The sequence below is a fragment of the Pelobates fuscus genome, chromosome 2 (genome assembly GCF_036172605.1).
Source record: "Pelobates fuscus isolate aPelFus1 chromosome 2, aPelFus1.pri, whole genome shotgun sequence".
Classification (NCBI taxonomy): Eukaryota; Metazoa; Chordata; class Amphibia; order Anura; family Pelobatidae; genus Pelobates; species Pelobates fuscus.
The window spans coordinates 126,570,800-126,587,281 of NC_086318.1; the positions used below are offsets into that span (position 1 = coordinate 126,570,800).

The 16,482-nt window shown below is 37.4% G+C and overlaps 1 protein-coding gene across 1 annotated transcript in view; it reads right to left on the bottom strand.

Moving 5' to 3' along the window:
- Positions 1-13,185, bottom strand: part of SPATA16 (spermatogenesis associated 16) — a 416,620-nt gene extending 403,435 nt beyond the window's left edge. The window contains exon 1 of the mRNA XM_063441689.1: positions 12,709-13,185. Coding sequence (XP_063297759.1) covers positions 12,709-13,185 — 477 coding nt within the window. The remainder of the gene's footprint in view (positions 1-12,708) is intronic.
- Between the last annotated feature and the right edge of the window lie 3,297 nt (positions 13,186-16,482).

Here is a 16,482-nt window from a genome sequence, read left to right on the forward strand (position 1 = left end):
CTACATACATGGTTTTTGATGTATGTTATTGATAAGGTTGTCCTAACCACCATGTTTTCCAAGACACATATGATGTCTACATGCTGATAGATGGCACATGAAAAGTGATGCGTGGCACTATGAAAGATTCCCATGCATGAGTGATATGCAATTGTTGTTTGTTGCACCATTCGAATGCCATATAACATTGAGGACATTTTCATCTGCTGCTTGTTATCAAAAATATCTCAGTCAAGGTCAAGGAATAATGCATGATAGAAATGGAAACCCTATATCCAGTCCTTGAAGTCAATTCCCATGCAGCCTCTGGGAATGCATTAGCCCTGAATGAGACATTGATCTGAAAATGAGCAATTATTCACCTGTGTGTATTGAACATGCACACACACCCTGTGATAAACAAACCTAATGCCTTTTAGTTCAGGAAATCACAAACAAAGGGGTTTGTTAAACGCCAGATGAATACATCAATTTTTTCAGGAAATCACGAACGAATTGATTCGCTCATCCAGCAATAAACAGGCATTAGATTCGTTCGACACAGCTAAGAGGGATTTGTGCACAAGTCTAGTGAGGTTGCAAAGCTGTCCATCAAATGTAAATTGTGCTTAGGGAATTAAAAGGTTAACAAACGCTATATTCTACTATATAGGGATAAGTTCCTGATTCTGATGGAATGTCCCATACAAGCAATGGAAATAATCAGCCTGTGAGTTGTAATTAGACTTGTGAACAAATTATTTTCAGCTGGTATGAATTAATCAATTTCCTTTTAACCCCTTAAGGACACGTGACACGTGTGACATGTCATGATTCCCTTTTATTCCAGAAGTTTGGTCCTTAAGGGGTTAATCTACACCTGAACAAACCGATCCGTCCGGGATTTACCTGTGGAGTCCACATAAGTAACAACGAAAAGTAATTCATGATACATTTAGACAAACAGGAAAGAGTTTATAAAGGATCTGCTTAGTGTTACTTTCTATACATGCAATAAAGAAGATGTCTCTATACAAGGTGTTCTGTTCAGTATGATAAGATAAGAGCTAGGCAGCCATTCGGTGAACCTTAAGGGTAAATGTGTCTTCTTTTTATGACAGAAGGGGCAAAGTAACTCATATTTCCACCTCCTCTATTTATAATCTTTGTGAAAAATTCCACCAAATTTCAGTTAATGCTTTCCTTCCCTTTCTAAACTATATCATATATTTAGGGATTGGATCCCCATCTTTTCCTCAGAAAAAAATAAATCAGAAAGAAGAAAAGCAATACTGTAAGCAAAGTGCAGTTTTGTAAAGCGAAGGGCAGCCGCACTTTGGCGATTCACTCGCTAAACACTGAATTGTAACAAACCGAAAACCAAATTGTACACTTTTTTGCAAAATTAGTTTTGACCGCAGCTGATTTTGAAAATTTTTTCAAGTAAGTTCATTTATACCGGATTTCATCATTTGAATTCTAGTTAACTGCAATTCAAAGTTTAGTAATAAGTCCCCTATAATTATTTTTCTAGTACAATTCCCAGCATGCTTGGTGCTTAAGCATAATGGTGTTTATCTTTAATAGACAGTTCATCATTAGTTTTTTGTTTCTAATTTAGTCAAAACTGGTTTGTAGTTTTTCACCTTTTATGTTGTGCTTGTGATTTACAGCATAAATTGAAAACATCAATAGAAAAGATGTCTGTTGTTTCTGGAACAATCTTTTACATACGCTAGCTTGGTGTTCAATGTTTATTAATGGCACTCGACAACAATATCAATAGCTTCTTAGGGGAGGCTTATTATATGAGGACCTGAATTTCAGTTCATTATGTCAGGAGGGATATTGATCAAAACACCTTTAAAAATGACTTTGATATCTGATCTACTCCATTAATGATTCAATCTGACAACTGGAAACAGACACGCTAAGAGGTGGCATTACAAAGATTTCATTATTCCATTTACTTTGAGCCTAAATCAATATGTTTCACTGCCGCTGATATGCAATTTTAATAAACACCCAGCTTTTACCAAGTTAGAAGTGTATTTCTAAAGCATACTGCATGCTGGTAGAACCCGGTACCAGAGGAAGACAACTATTATTTTGCAACAGACAGAGCATAATGGGATATGTAGTCCTCAGCATATATGGCTGCCAAACCCTGACCACAAAAATGCAAAGTATGTTCATATGAGCTTTAAGTGAGACTGAATATAGTCTACAGTGCTGTGAGATCTCTCTTCAATATTTTTTTGTGAAGGATTATATTCCTTTTTTAATTCTTACACCATGGCCCCCTTTGCAGCCCCTAACACCCTAACCCCCCGTTGTAGGCTCTATTCCCTCCTCTGCAGCTCCTATTCCCCACTCTGCAGCCCTTTTGCTCACTTCTACAGCCGATAGCTCCCTAACCCCCATAGCAGCCCTTATCCCCCTCACTGCAGCCCCTACCCCTCTTTTGCATCCCCCAATGTCATTGGTGCAGCCCCTATTGCCCACTCTACATCTTCTAACTGCCACTGCAGACCGTATCCCTCCTCTGCAGCCCTCAACCCCCCATGCTGTAACCACTATACCCCTGCAACTTGCTATCACTCCATCTCATCTCTACTTTTCTGCAACCTGCTATCACTCCAGCTCATCCCTACTACTCTACAACCTGCAATCACTCCCATCCATTCCTTTCATTCCCACTCCTATCATTCCCACCCTTAACTTTTTCTCCCCATTCTTATCACTCTTATCCAAGCTCCCCCACTTACTCAAAGCACACTCATCAGCCCACATGGACTGCACAGCAGCACACATCACACACAGCAACACTATTCACTCACAGGTATCAACACATGTCACTCACAGTAACCCACATATCATGCACTGCCATACACATCACTAAAAGCTAGCTAAATATATCACTCTCTTATACTCATACATATCTACTCCCACACACATGACACACAGAGAGATACAACACCTACAGCCACCCCACACATACACAAAACAAAGTAGCCTCTCACACTACGCCTTCTAAAAAACATTCCTGGGTGCACACCCTAATGAAACGTGCTGCACATGCCTATGCCTGTACACTTAATACATGGTCATGATGTGCACAGCTAAGACCATTCTAATTATTTTACATTTAAAGGAGTTATATCCCGCCCTGCTCCTCTAGTCTCCATCTCCTATTCTTCCCTCGGTAAGTAACTTCTTTATTTCACAGGTACTAGGGGAAAGGGTGCCCAGTAAACGTAACACTCCAGCATTATAAATACATATATTTATTCTTTCATAATGATGGAGGTATCTTCAAATGAAAAGTGTAAAAATGCCCGTTAACCCCTTAAGGATACGACATGTGTGACATGTCATGATTCCCCTTTATTCCAGAAGTTTGGTCCTTAAGGGGTTAAACTCCTTGGTAAATCTTATTTCTATAAATATACACCTTTTTGTAGCTCTTTTGCATTATTATGTGGCCAAGTTATAATCTCAACTAAATAAAACGTTTGCAAAAGTTTATTAAAGCCATATTTCACTCAATGCAATATTTGCCCTATAACTTTAAATTTTAGCCAAATAACAATTAGAACTAAATAAGTCAATTTATTTTGAGTTTTGTTTAGCTAAACAAGTTGTGTAGAAATTATTATGAGTAAAACTATGACAGTTTTTTTCTAATCTGCTATGTATAAATATAGGGTATCTGACTTGAAATGTCATATAAGTAAGTGCAGGAAAGTATAGCAGAACAAACACATAGCAAAGTGCAAAAAGGCATCAGTCGCAAACACACAGATCTTGGGAAAAACCTCAGTCACTAAGGAGTAAAACAGTAAACTGGAATGTTTCATACTTTTTATTAAGTTATTTACAGGTTTGGTTTTGCATGTAGGGGTAGTAAGGGGTAGTTGCATGTAATCTTAGTCATTGTTTCCATACTGTTATTACTGGTAATTGCTCTCATGAAGCGTAACATGTGTAAAGCATCATGGGAGCAATGTACAGATTAACCAAAATGTGTCCCTAGGCAGTCGCCTATTACCCAGGGCCACAGAACCATGAATTTACCTGGCTCCATTAACCGAACTGCTAACCTGCCAGGGGAACATGTGTGCTCTTAATTCTTCTATTTTTCCACGAAGTTAAATTAATTAAAGTACATAAACATGTACATAACAGATGGGTTAGAGAAACACAAATACTTGGCATGTTTTGTGTATTATGCCATATAAACGTAAATAAACAACTTGTCAAACAATTAATTTCATAGCACCTAGAACTATTTAAGTCAAAGAGCCTGATACATCATTTAATTACAATGAGCTGTCAAGTGATCATTTGTCACTCAAAGTTTGTGTGAAAAAGGAGCTCCACATATAAAACTACAAATTCAAAAAAAATATGGGATGGGAATAACTATGTAAAATGTAACCGATGAATAAAGGCAATTTGAAAATCAATGTTGAAATCAATCATGAATGAATACAAATTGTGGGTGCCATTAAGCAACTAAAATAAAACTCAATATATCTCCATTTTAATTTTTGACGTTGATGTGATAATCTTTTATGTATGGTGATCCTAGATCATTTACACCGGCAGGTGTAAAAATGTAAAAATAGTGATTGATGGGGAGTTATTCCTACAAAAAAATGAAAACGTATTATACAAATACAATACATACAAAATGCAGTACACAGAAGAAAATAACCCTAAATATAATAATACTAGACAAACTTAAATATACATTATAGCAGTCTCTATGAACCATATTTCATAAAGGAGGATCTCCATAACATTTTAAATAATTCATATGTCCCCAAGGAAGTTAATAATGAATATCTGCATATAGATCCCCTATTAACTTGAGGGTCTGTAAACTCCAAGAATTACTAAATAAATCATGACATGCATATAAGACATGTCAGTAGGAAAGAGTATAGCCAACTCTACAATCTGTTCATGTCTCAGTGAGTGCATGCGTGTTTGTGTATATTATGTAATATGCACAATTAGGGATAAGGATAAGCTCTGCAGGACATACATGTCCTAGTGTGCCTAAGCTTGGTAAAATCATGTGAGATGTCGTTTTCTGTCTACTCAGCTCCCCTCTTGCCATATAATACAAATCATAATAATATAAATATGAGAGAAAGGCTGAATGCAAACATTACCAGTGATAAATAACAGACTGCGTGTCAGGGAGTTTAACTCTCTCTAATCTTAGGCACTATCCAGAGATTAGGGAGTGCATTGCACAGTGTCACTTTAAAATGGGCTTCATGGAAAATAATGGATGTATTTTGCAGAATCAGGTTTAGAAATTTAATATGCCTTCAAAATAATCAGCATTATAATAATCATTGCATCATGTTTGTGAATGTCAACTCTGGTATGTGTGTGTGTGCGTGTGTGTATAAATATATATATATATATATATATATATATATATATATATGTATATATATATATATAGTATGTGTCCTGGCCAACAGTAAGTAAGAGTCAAAATTGAATCGCCACTGGTTAAATTATGGACAGTACAACTGATAGGTCAATTTTATATGATAATCTGCATATAATGATTCAATCAGGAAGCTCATTATCCTATTTTCCAATTGTTATGATATAAATATTGAAAATCTAAATGCATATACATACATCTTCATTCCCAGTCCCAGTAAGGATGCAGTCTAATGCTCTATACTATATTTGTAACACATGCCACGTTGAACAGAGGGAGGGGATCAGAAACTGCTTCATACAAACAAGGCTGTGTTCTAGCAAACATAAGTCAGTCCCAAAAGGGAATCTTGTTTCCAGGGAGAATATGCTCAAAACGTCTCTTTGATATAATTCTTGAAAGCTTTTCCCACCCTTATGCAGCATTGTATATACATGATTTTCCAGAGCCTTACAGTTTGTTGGAAAATAATCAGATGCAATTGCTGACAATTCACAATGCATCTAACTGAGGTTTCAATGCCAAAGAATTAGGACATTACACCAACACACTAGACCTTACAGCATGGTTGAAGATGAATATAAGTAGTGGTGTATCAGATGAGTTGGATGGAAGTTGCAGAGTATTAAAATTATTTAATGAAAGATTACTGTTGCACCCTTCATTGCATAAAGTCCTTTCTAAAGCGTTCATCTCAATGGGCACTCAGAGCTAAGCTGATGCTCTTACCTTATCACCAGTTTCCAAGGGAAAATTTTCCACATTGAATCCAGGGCGAGAGGAGGTGGCAGAGGGGCTTAGAGGAACTTTGGGTTTAAACCATTTAAAAACAGCCTAAACCCATAAGGTATGACCGGGCCCTGGCCTTCAGACCCTATAACGACCTTTCAACTGAAGATGTTTCGGTGTTCAAAATGGTCCTTAAATGTGATCTTTTACTATTTTGGCTTGCATTAGTAATAAGCTAAGCTAAATATTAATGTTCAAATATGGAATAACTCATATTTGTGTTCCCACTTCTGAATAAACCCCTCTCCATCGAGTAAAGAAAGATTTCAGGAGATGTTGTAAGTAGAAGGGAAAAAAATGGGGAACACTACGCAAAGAACATTTTGTTAACTTAGATCTGCTCATATATCTGTCTCTTACTAAAGATCACGATTCTACAACTCAAATATTTCATAAATCAAATTGCTGCAGTGATGTCTGCATTGCACATAAGCTCCGTCTTCATTATATAAATTATTCCTATATTGAACAAGAAAAAGTGGGCAATGGCTTCAACAAGAAGCAACCATTGTTATTATATGAATGCATTCTTTACATACACATACATACGTACGTATTCACACTTAACATCCTACACGCATATTCGTTCAAAAAGACCGCATACATAATGTGGAAGGAACATTTTAAAATTATAAAGTGTGCATAGAACTGTATGAGCCTAGAGTAGCAAAAATAAAAATACATGGTCCCTAGTTATCAAGTATAAACGACAAAGTTTAGGTTTATGGGTTCTATGTTGAATTTGTATACGGTGGCACTATTGTATAATGTTAGACTTAAAATTGATATCAATGAAGAAGGATTGTATTTCTCAAGTACTAGGGAGTTATGTATGTTATTAGGTATAGATTGTAAAAGCTTACATTGGAAATAAAACATGTTTTAAATTGTATATTTTATTTACTAATTTCTTTTGCATTCAACTGTGTTTCATTGCCCTCGTATGTACACGGTACAGTGACAATAAAGTTTAATCTGAATCAAAGTGTTATATGTATCTCCAATGATCAGTTTATTTGTTTATATGGGGTAATGGATTAATTTACAAATGTCTGCTCAGATTAGTTCATATCAGCAGATTACTTTACACATTATTGTAATGGTAAGTTTATAAAACCATAAGCATATTGTTATATGCAATATGCAGTTTATATACACATGTAATTACGCTGTACATGTTTCAAAATATTTTAGTAATACATACTGCTTACAGAAATTATGCAAAATCTCATTAAATATTACACATTGGTGTACAAACATTTGTTTACATATGATAATGGAGAGTATAATATAATGTAAATGATTCATTCATACTAGTGATCTTATTTTATAGGTAATAGCTATAAACCATAAATTACATAAAGCTGTAAATATAACCAGGTGTAGATAGAAAAGTGTGAACATATGTGTGTATTTATGTATATGTAAAGGAGAGTACACGTGCGTCTGTGTAATTATGCCTAAGTGGGGGTGGATTTATCTGAAAGCACGAATGTGTGAGAATGTGTATATGTAAGTTTAAAATAGAGACATGTTATCCAATGATGTTGTTAAATATCAGTCATAAGCTGATGTTAGTATTAATAGCTGGTACATATTTGCATACAAAAATTACTGATAGGATTCCAACCCCAAGGCCACGTTTAGTAGCCTACATGTACCATCCATGTCTTTCCCCAAAGTCATCTCCATAAAAACCATAAATGGACCATATAAAAATCTCACCCTGCACATGGATACTTCAATAGAAACATGTCAGTATATTGGACTTAAAGGAATAATAATACATTAAGAATATCAACATGCATTCTTAACATTAGAGTGTGTCCCTGTCTATTTAAATTATTGTTCCCCATCCCCCTAAACAAGCAAAGTAAAATATTTTAAAGTTTTACTGACTTTTAGCCCCCATAGATGCCAGTCTTGCCATAGCCTTCTCCTTTCCTGGATTGAGATCACCATTACAGATTATCTCAGCCAATCCAATGTTTACTCATAGAGAAGTATTGTGGGCTTAGTGTGCACCAATCACATCACTGTGTCAATCAGCATCTTCTCAGTCAAAGGATCAGTGAATCTCTGTGTTGACCACTCAGCGTCTTCATGCAGAGAAAGATGACACCGAATGTAGGTCCTGCAAACATTGCATGACTGCACCAGGAAGGACCTCTAGTGGTTGTCTGAGTGACAGCCACTACAAGTGGCCTTAGGCATAAATGGAAAAACTATTTGTTTTTCTCAGCAAAGTGTTTACAATTGTAAGACTACAGGGACCAGAATCACTACATTAAGATATAGTAGTTATCTTGCTAAGAGTGTCACTCTGCAGATGCAGATCAGTGATTTACTTTCCAATAGAGTTTTGAGACTTTGCAAAAAGTGCAAATTTAAAAACTTTCTGTAGAACGTATGTTTTTTTGAACCGACCACTTTGTTTTTTTTTTAAGTTTAGGCGAGGATGTACAAAACAAATTCTTAGCAGATAACCGCCAGCTCAAGCAATTCGAGAAAAAAAGAATCTTTCAAATAGATTATTTGTATATAAAAAGGAATTGCCTTTATCTATGAATTCAGAATCTTTTTTTTGAAGAAGAAGAAGCACACAGCGATCTGTACTGGTGTATACAAGGCAAGAATGCTGCGTTCAAGTTAGAATGTCACAAAAAACACTGCACTGCTATTAGGATTCAATAGTCTGAAAAAATGTGCAGGGTGAATAAAATCAGAACAAAGAACATCACAGATCTATTTCATAAAAGGCCTGTCAATGGCATAAAAGAAATAAGTCATGCAAACGTGGCAATCTGCAGACTACAAAGTTCTGATTACTTTAGATTCTTCTTTCTTTCTCCTGGTGCTTTCGGGGTCATGCAAATATTGTACGCGAACAGCAGAAAATGGTGCATAACGTCTGCTATATTAAATGTGCTTATGGCATTTTCGGCATGTAGATAAATGACCTTCAATGTCTTTAAAAGAAAAGAAGGCCATTCATAGGGTCTCTGTCAAGTAATTTTATTTTACAATTGTATTGGAGACTAGGCAAACAATGTTTCACAAAGCTATGCTCTTTTACACAGAAATATGACGATATTGTCATTAGCTGCAATTGCAGAGTAAAACTTCAACTCTAAGTATTATTGCTATAGGTTTATTTTTTGCTGCTGAGAGCTCTTCAGGCATATAGAATAATATACTGATTGCTCCTTTATCTATACAAGGCCACACTTGCTAGAATGATTATGTCATTTTAAGCAGAAGTGGGCAACCAGATTAATTTAGTATACGTTGAAATCATTGCTCACTTCTCCACAAAATATCCTCCACAGTGGCGTTGACAGCAGAGGGGGGTGGGGGGGAGAGGGATATAAAAAGCAAAAACAAAAAACGTGAATGAAATAGGAAGGCAGGAATGGTGTGCGTGTTGACAACAGACATAATTTATTTGCACCAAATTGATATTAGGCAGCCCAAAGCTAAGTCATGTACCAGGGGGTGTAACTAGCCCCTTCCCCCTCCCCCACACAAAAAGTAAAAATATCCCCCCAGTGTGCAACATTTGAAGCAGAAACACTGCACATGCAGACTCCTACCACCATCACAATGTTTAAAAACAGAAGTGGTCATGGTGGTTGGAGTAATCCTTTAATAAACCACCTGAACTAGAGATAATGAAATCTACTGTAGCAGATCGTTTTTCTGTCTGAACTAAGCAAGTACCATTACACATACTTTGCTCTTAATGGTATGATGATTTCTTGCAACTGATCATTTTGGTGTTAGCGGATAACTCATATCATTCCCATTTGCCCAGCACATAGGATACTGACATATGTCTATGTTTGGGATATGCTTTCGTAAGTTGATAGACAACTCGGCAATATTTTAAGCTAGAGTGTTTGAGGTAGAAGGGGATTAACCCAGGCAAGCGTCCTGTAGATTTTATATATATATATATTATTTTTTTTTTGTACAAAAAGACAAAATGCAATTTACTGAGCCATAATAAGTCTAGGTTGGAAGGGAGGATGGGTCAGTTTTTTTTTAAAACTCTATCAAGTAGAACTTTACAAAATAATTAATGAAATGTCTGGGGTGTTAATATGTCCATATAAATCATATTACATGTTTATTATGATCCTAATATGTTTTCACTGAACACAGATACAGTGACACACACAGAGACAGCCCAAGAGAGCACATATAACAGTGAATGTGCAGCTGAAGACTCAGGGATGTGATTACTTTGCCACACCGAGCAGAAATGTAGCCAATGCCATTATCTTCTTCACAGGGAAAACTGAGCCACTATGTTAAATATATATATATATATATATCTTTAAAAAAAAATGAGGCCAAGGAATATTACATCACTTCAATTCAATAGTAATAGTATTAAAAGTAAAGAATATCCCTGCGGAATACCAAACATTATTGTAATGAGAATATGTTATTGGGTATCATATTCTCATTACACAGTGCCAACATCCCCCCAAAAAGAAAATGTTAAAGAAAGCAATATCCCTTGTACTAAAGCAACCCTAAATATATATATTATGGTGTTGGCAGTGGCATACACACAATCCATGGGGCCCCAGTGCGAAAATGATCCGTGGGGCCCCTCCCCCCTATCTATTCCTCCTCCCCCCCCGGCAGACATACATAGAGACACACACACATAGACACATACACACATACATACAAACGGACAGGCACACATATATACATACATACATACATACAGACACACACACAGACACATACATACAGACCAACACACACACAGACACAGACAGGCACACACACAGACACATACACACATGACACACATACATACAAAGATACATACATTTAACAGACAAGCACACACACACAGGCAGACACATACAGACAGACACACACATACAGACAGGCATACATACATACATACATACAGGCACACATACAGACACATACATACAGAAAGACACACACACACACAAGACACACACATACAAACAGACAAGCACACATACACACACATACATACAGGCAGGCGCACACACACACACACACACACACACACATACAGACAGACACACATTCATACAAACATGCACACATACATACAGGCAGACACACACACACACACACATACAGACACACACACATACAGACACACACACATACAGACACACATACAGACACACACACATACATACAGGCAGACAGACACATACATACTCACATACATACAAACACACACACACACACACAAAATATTTAAGTCACTCTCCTGTTTTCTACCTTTTAGGTGCAGGAGGGTGACTTTCCCTGGGGTCCAGTGGTGGCTCAGGTGGATGGGAGTCAGAGTTCCTACTCTGACTCCCTGTTCTTCATCCTGTGCGTGCTCTCAGTAATAACTGGGAGGAGTGACGTGGAGTCACTTCCTCCCAGCTCTGTGTGATGTAATCAAAGGGGGCCCGGTCGCGCTGTTAAAGCGCCCAGAGCTGACCAGGCCCCCTGGCAATCCATCTCCATCGGGTGGCCCTGACAGCATGGACCACCCGATGGACCCCTTGGACGGCGGCCTTGGCGGTGTGCCGCGTGGGCCGGGGCCGCAGAAGATGGCGGTGAGTACCCGGTCGCAGAGGTCTGCAGGGCGGCCGGGCCCCCTGGAGTGACGGGCCCGGTTGCAGCTGCGACCCCTGCGACCGCGGTATGTACGCCAGTGGGTGTTGGCACTGTAAGTCTTTGTAAGTCAAGTGCTCTGGGCAATTGCGGCCTCTTGAGGTCAGCTGCATTGAGCTAACGAAACCAGGAAGTAAGATTACCTGTTGTCTGCTTAAAAGCCAAGGGGTGCAACCAGGTTAATTTATAAAAGTGTCAATTTCTCTTGAAATCTACACTTTTTGCCAAATAAAAAAAAAAGGAGACACTCTTCACACATAAAGCTTTTCAGCTAGTTAAAGTTGTTTAGGGATCTGGAGTGACCCTTTAACTTGAACCTTCCATTTACCAGCCTTAGTTAACAAACATATATTGTTTTAACTCAGACTATGCAAAAATGTGTAAAAGTATTATGTAGGTATTACCTCTGAATGTATTTCACTAATCCTAACATGTATTTTATTTTTAATTATTTTTTATTTTTTTTGCAAATCATTAAGAGCACAAATTGGTGATCAAGTTTATAATATCAACTATAATTAGCTTAGTCTAGAATTATACGTGCAGAGCTATGCATGTCAGGTAGCAATAGTACATCACATTATAGAGATGTAAACATTGTGACTTCTCTTTGTACTTAAGTCCATACTGGCTCTCTCCATTTAGAGCGACTGAAAAATTGTGCCAGAAGCAAAAATAAGGTTCGTTTAACAGCAAACTCTTAATCCCATGCCTCTCAGGGACAGAACATGTACTTGATAGGGGAATTATGCTTGCAGGAACATAGGAATATACATATAAAACATTAAATCTCTTACCTCTAGTGCTTCTGTGAAATGTTTCACTGCTATAGAATAATTATTCTGTCTGTAGCAAGCTGTGGCTTCTTTTAATTTTGTTTGAAGCCATTTGTCAAGTAAGAAACTAGAATTAAGTGCACTTAAGGAACATGTTTTTCCAGAGGATCGACACATTGATTCTAAGCTGTGAGACATTGTGGATTCAAGAAATTCATATGCAATCTCCTCTTCATCAGGATAGACTAACTTCACTTCCATATCCACTATACATTTTGAGGGTTTGTGACGCTGAGGACTTTCAACTTTGGCACAATTATCTTTCCGTGCTTTTTTTTTTTTATTTGAGCAAATTTCGTTTGTAGTTCTTGATTTTTGTTTTGGAGTAAAGGTTTGTAGAGAATCACTACTGTTTTTTGCCATTGGTGTTTCTCCATTGTTTAACTCTTTGCTTTCCATTTGCTCTGCAGTTATGTTCTCGGTAGTTTTGTGTGACATTGTTGACTTTACTTGTAGATGGCCGGTGTTACATCTTTCACCGCAAACTCCCTCTTCTGTTCACGAACTCTAAATAATTATTGGCATAATGAAACATTAAGAAAAACTTAAAACAAAAATAACTAAAAACATGTAGTACTTCTTTCTTTGTTTATCTTATTTGCATACCACAGAAAACATAAAATATCTTATATTGTACATCATGAAGGTATTATAAGTATCATAAATTGTACATCATGAAGATCTGTCGTATCTTGCACATTATGAAGACATTGTTAAAATTAACTAACAAATCATAATGTAAACATGTGTGTGAGAATATGAAGGTCCCATGGCAACATTGTGTTGAAGGATTAACATTTTAAAAGGGATTAGGTGTACGGTCTAGGTTAAGAATGACTACTGTCAAAGTTATATATAGACTTGAGCCAACCACAGTATTCCTCATCTAGTGTGTATCAGCTCAGTTAATGTATGGTCCAGAAAAAAGGTATTAGGTTAGCGCTAATAATATAGTGAACAGGCAGCAACCTTATAGAGGGTAACCCTCTAACCCTCTATATAAGAAATACACAGTAAAGAGAAAGAGAAAGGTTGCGCCAAAAAATAAATAGATACCGTATTTATCGGCGTATAACACGCACCGGCGTATAACACGCACCTCATTTTTAGAAAGAAATTCCAGGAAATTTCCCCTCATCCCATAGTATTCCCCCCTCATCCCATAGTGTTCCCCCCTCATCCCATAGTATTCCCCCCCTCCCATAGTATTCTCCCCCCCTCCCCTCCCATAGTATTCTCCCCCTCCCCTCCCATAGTGTACTTCCCCCCCTCCCCTCCCATAGTGTACTTCCCCCCCTCCCCTCCCATAGTGTACTTCCCCCCCTCCCCTCCCCTCCTGTACTTCCCCCCCCTCCCCTCCCCTCCCATAGTGTACTTCCCCCCCCTCCCCTCCCCTCCCATAGTGTACTTCCCCCCCCTCCCCTCCCATAGTGTACTCCCACCCCCTCCCCTCCCCTCCCCTCCCATAGTGTACTTCCCTCCCCCCCCTCCCCTCCCATAGTGTACTTCCCTCCCCCCCCTCCCCTCCCATAGTGTACTTCCCCTCCCATGATTACTTACCTGTCCTGAAGCATGGGCCGGCTTCACAGCGCGCACCGCGGTACAGGAACTTTAATTTCATGTTCCGGTTTCCGGCGGGACTGAAAGGAAGTGTGCACACTATTGTGCACACTTCCTTTCAGTCCCGCCGGAAACCGGAACATGAAATTAAAGTTCCTGTACCGCGGTGCAAGCTGTGAAGCCGGCCCACGCTTCAGGACAGGTAAGTAATTATGGGATATCGGCGTATAACAGGCACCCACGATTTTTCCCCTATTTTCAGGGGAAAAAAGTGCGTGTTATACGCCGATAAATACGGTAAAAAAAAAACAATAAATGCAATAATAAAAATACAAAGAATATAAAAATAATGATGGGTAAGTTCCAATGAATATCAGGATAAATATAGTCACTGATTCCGCTGTGGGGGTGATTTCTCTTGTTTGCAGTAGTTCACACCGTCTCGTGATATGGAAAACACAAGAAGAAAGGACCAATCGTGCGGAGTGTATACAATTTGTATAGCAGTATTTAAAACATATATGTTACACTCACATTTAGGTGAGCTATAGCCAGCTCAGGATTTGTAGGCATATAGCGGAATAATCCCCGCTTACAGGATTTGTTGGTGCTTGTCCTTCAGGGTCCTACTCTCAGGAGAAGAGGGAGATAAAAACAGCAGATAGTGCTCTCTGATAATATATATAAGGTGATGAGTAAAATAAAATAAAATATACTCACAAGTAAAGTGCAGGTCACACTGCACTTTAGGAATAGCGTTAGTGGTATAATCCCCACTTCATGATATGTAGTATAAACTGCCGGGAAGAAAGTAAAATAGTAATAATTATAATAGTGTGCTAAAAATGATAGTGGTGTAAATTTCTAACCAAAAAATCATTTATTTTATAAATAACACAATATATAAATTTATATATTGTGTTATTTATAAAATAAATGATTATTTATAAAATAAATGATTATTTATAAAATAAATGATTTTTGGGTTAGAAATTTGCACCACTATCATTTTTAGCACACTATTATAATTATTACTATTTTACTTTCTTCCTGGCATTTTATACTACATATCCTGAAGTGGGGATTATACCACTAACGCTATTCCTAAAGTGCAGTGTGACCTGCACTTTACTTGTGAGTATATTTTATTTTATTTTACTCATCACCTTATATATATTATCAGAGAGCACTATCTGCTGTTTTTATCTCCCTCTTCTCCTGAGAGTAGGACCCTGAAGGACAAGCACCAACAAATCCTGTAAGCGGGGATTATTCCGCTATATGCCTACAAATCCTGAGCTGGCTATAGCTCACCTAAATGTGAGTGTAACATATATGTTTTAAATACTGCTATACAAATTGTATACACTCCGCACGATTGGTCCTTTCTTCTTGTGTTTTCCATATCACGAGACGGTGTGAACTACTGCAAACAAGAGAAATCACCCCCACAGCGGAATCAGTGACTATATTTATCCTGATATTCATTGGAACTTACCCATCATTATTTTTATATTCTTTGTATTTTTATTATTACTTTTATTTTTTTTTATTTTTTTATCTATTTATTTTTTGGCGCAACCTTTCTCTTTCTCTTTACAGTTAATGTATGGGGCTAATGGAACCTTGGAGGAAACAGAAGGAAGTCATCTGGTGTACCAAAATAATTGCCAGACCTTCCAGCCAGAGGTGATATTAATTTACTTAGTTTCTGTAAATATTGTCGCAATAGTAATGGGATTGGTATTACCCAGTTATTGATAAATGTGTCATTGTTGTTAGATGAGAGTGTGATGTTGCTTTCCGAGGATGTTTTTGTCATTTGGATAGACCCTATGAGGTTTAGGCAAACTTCAATGAAAGAGCTTTGGATAGAAAATACATTTTACATTTTAGAATCACTTTTTTTTAGGTGTGTTATCTAACAATGTTAAGGGTACGGTGAAAAACAGAACTGTAGAATATGACCTTAAAAAAAATTATTAGACACTTGGACAATTACATTCGCTCATGCCTTCTAAATCTTGTTTTATGTTATATATGTAAAACATAAAAATGGTAAGGGTGGTTTTGGTTACATTCATAGAGTTTATGTATGAATGAAAATTAGCCTCTGGGTCCTGAATGCTAGACTTTACAATTTGCTCAAGGATAGTATATTGTGATCACATGAAG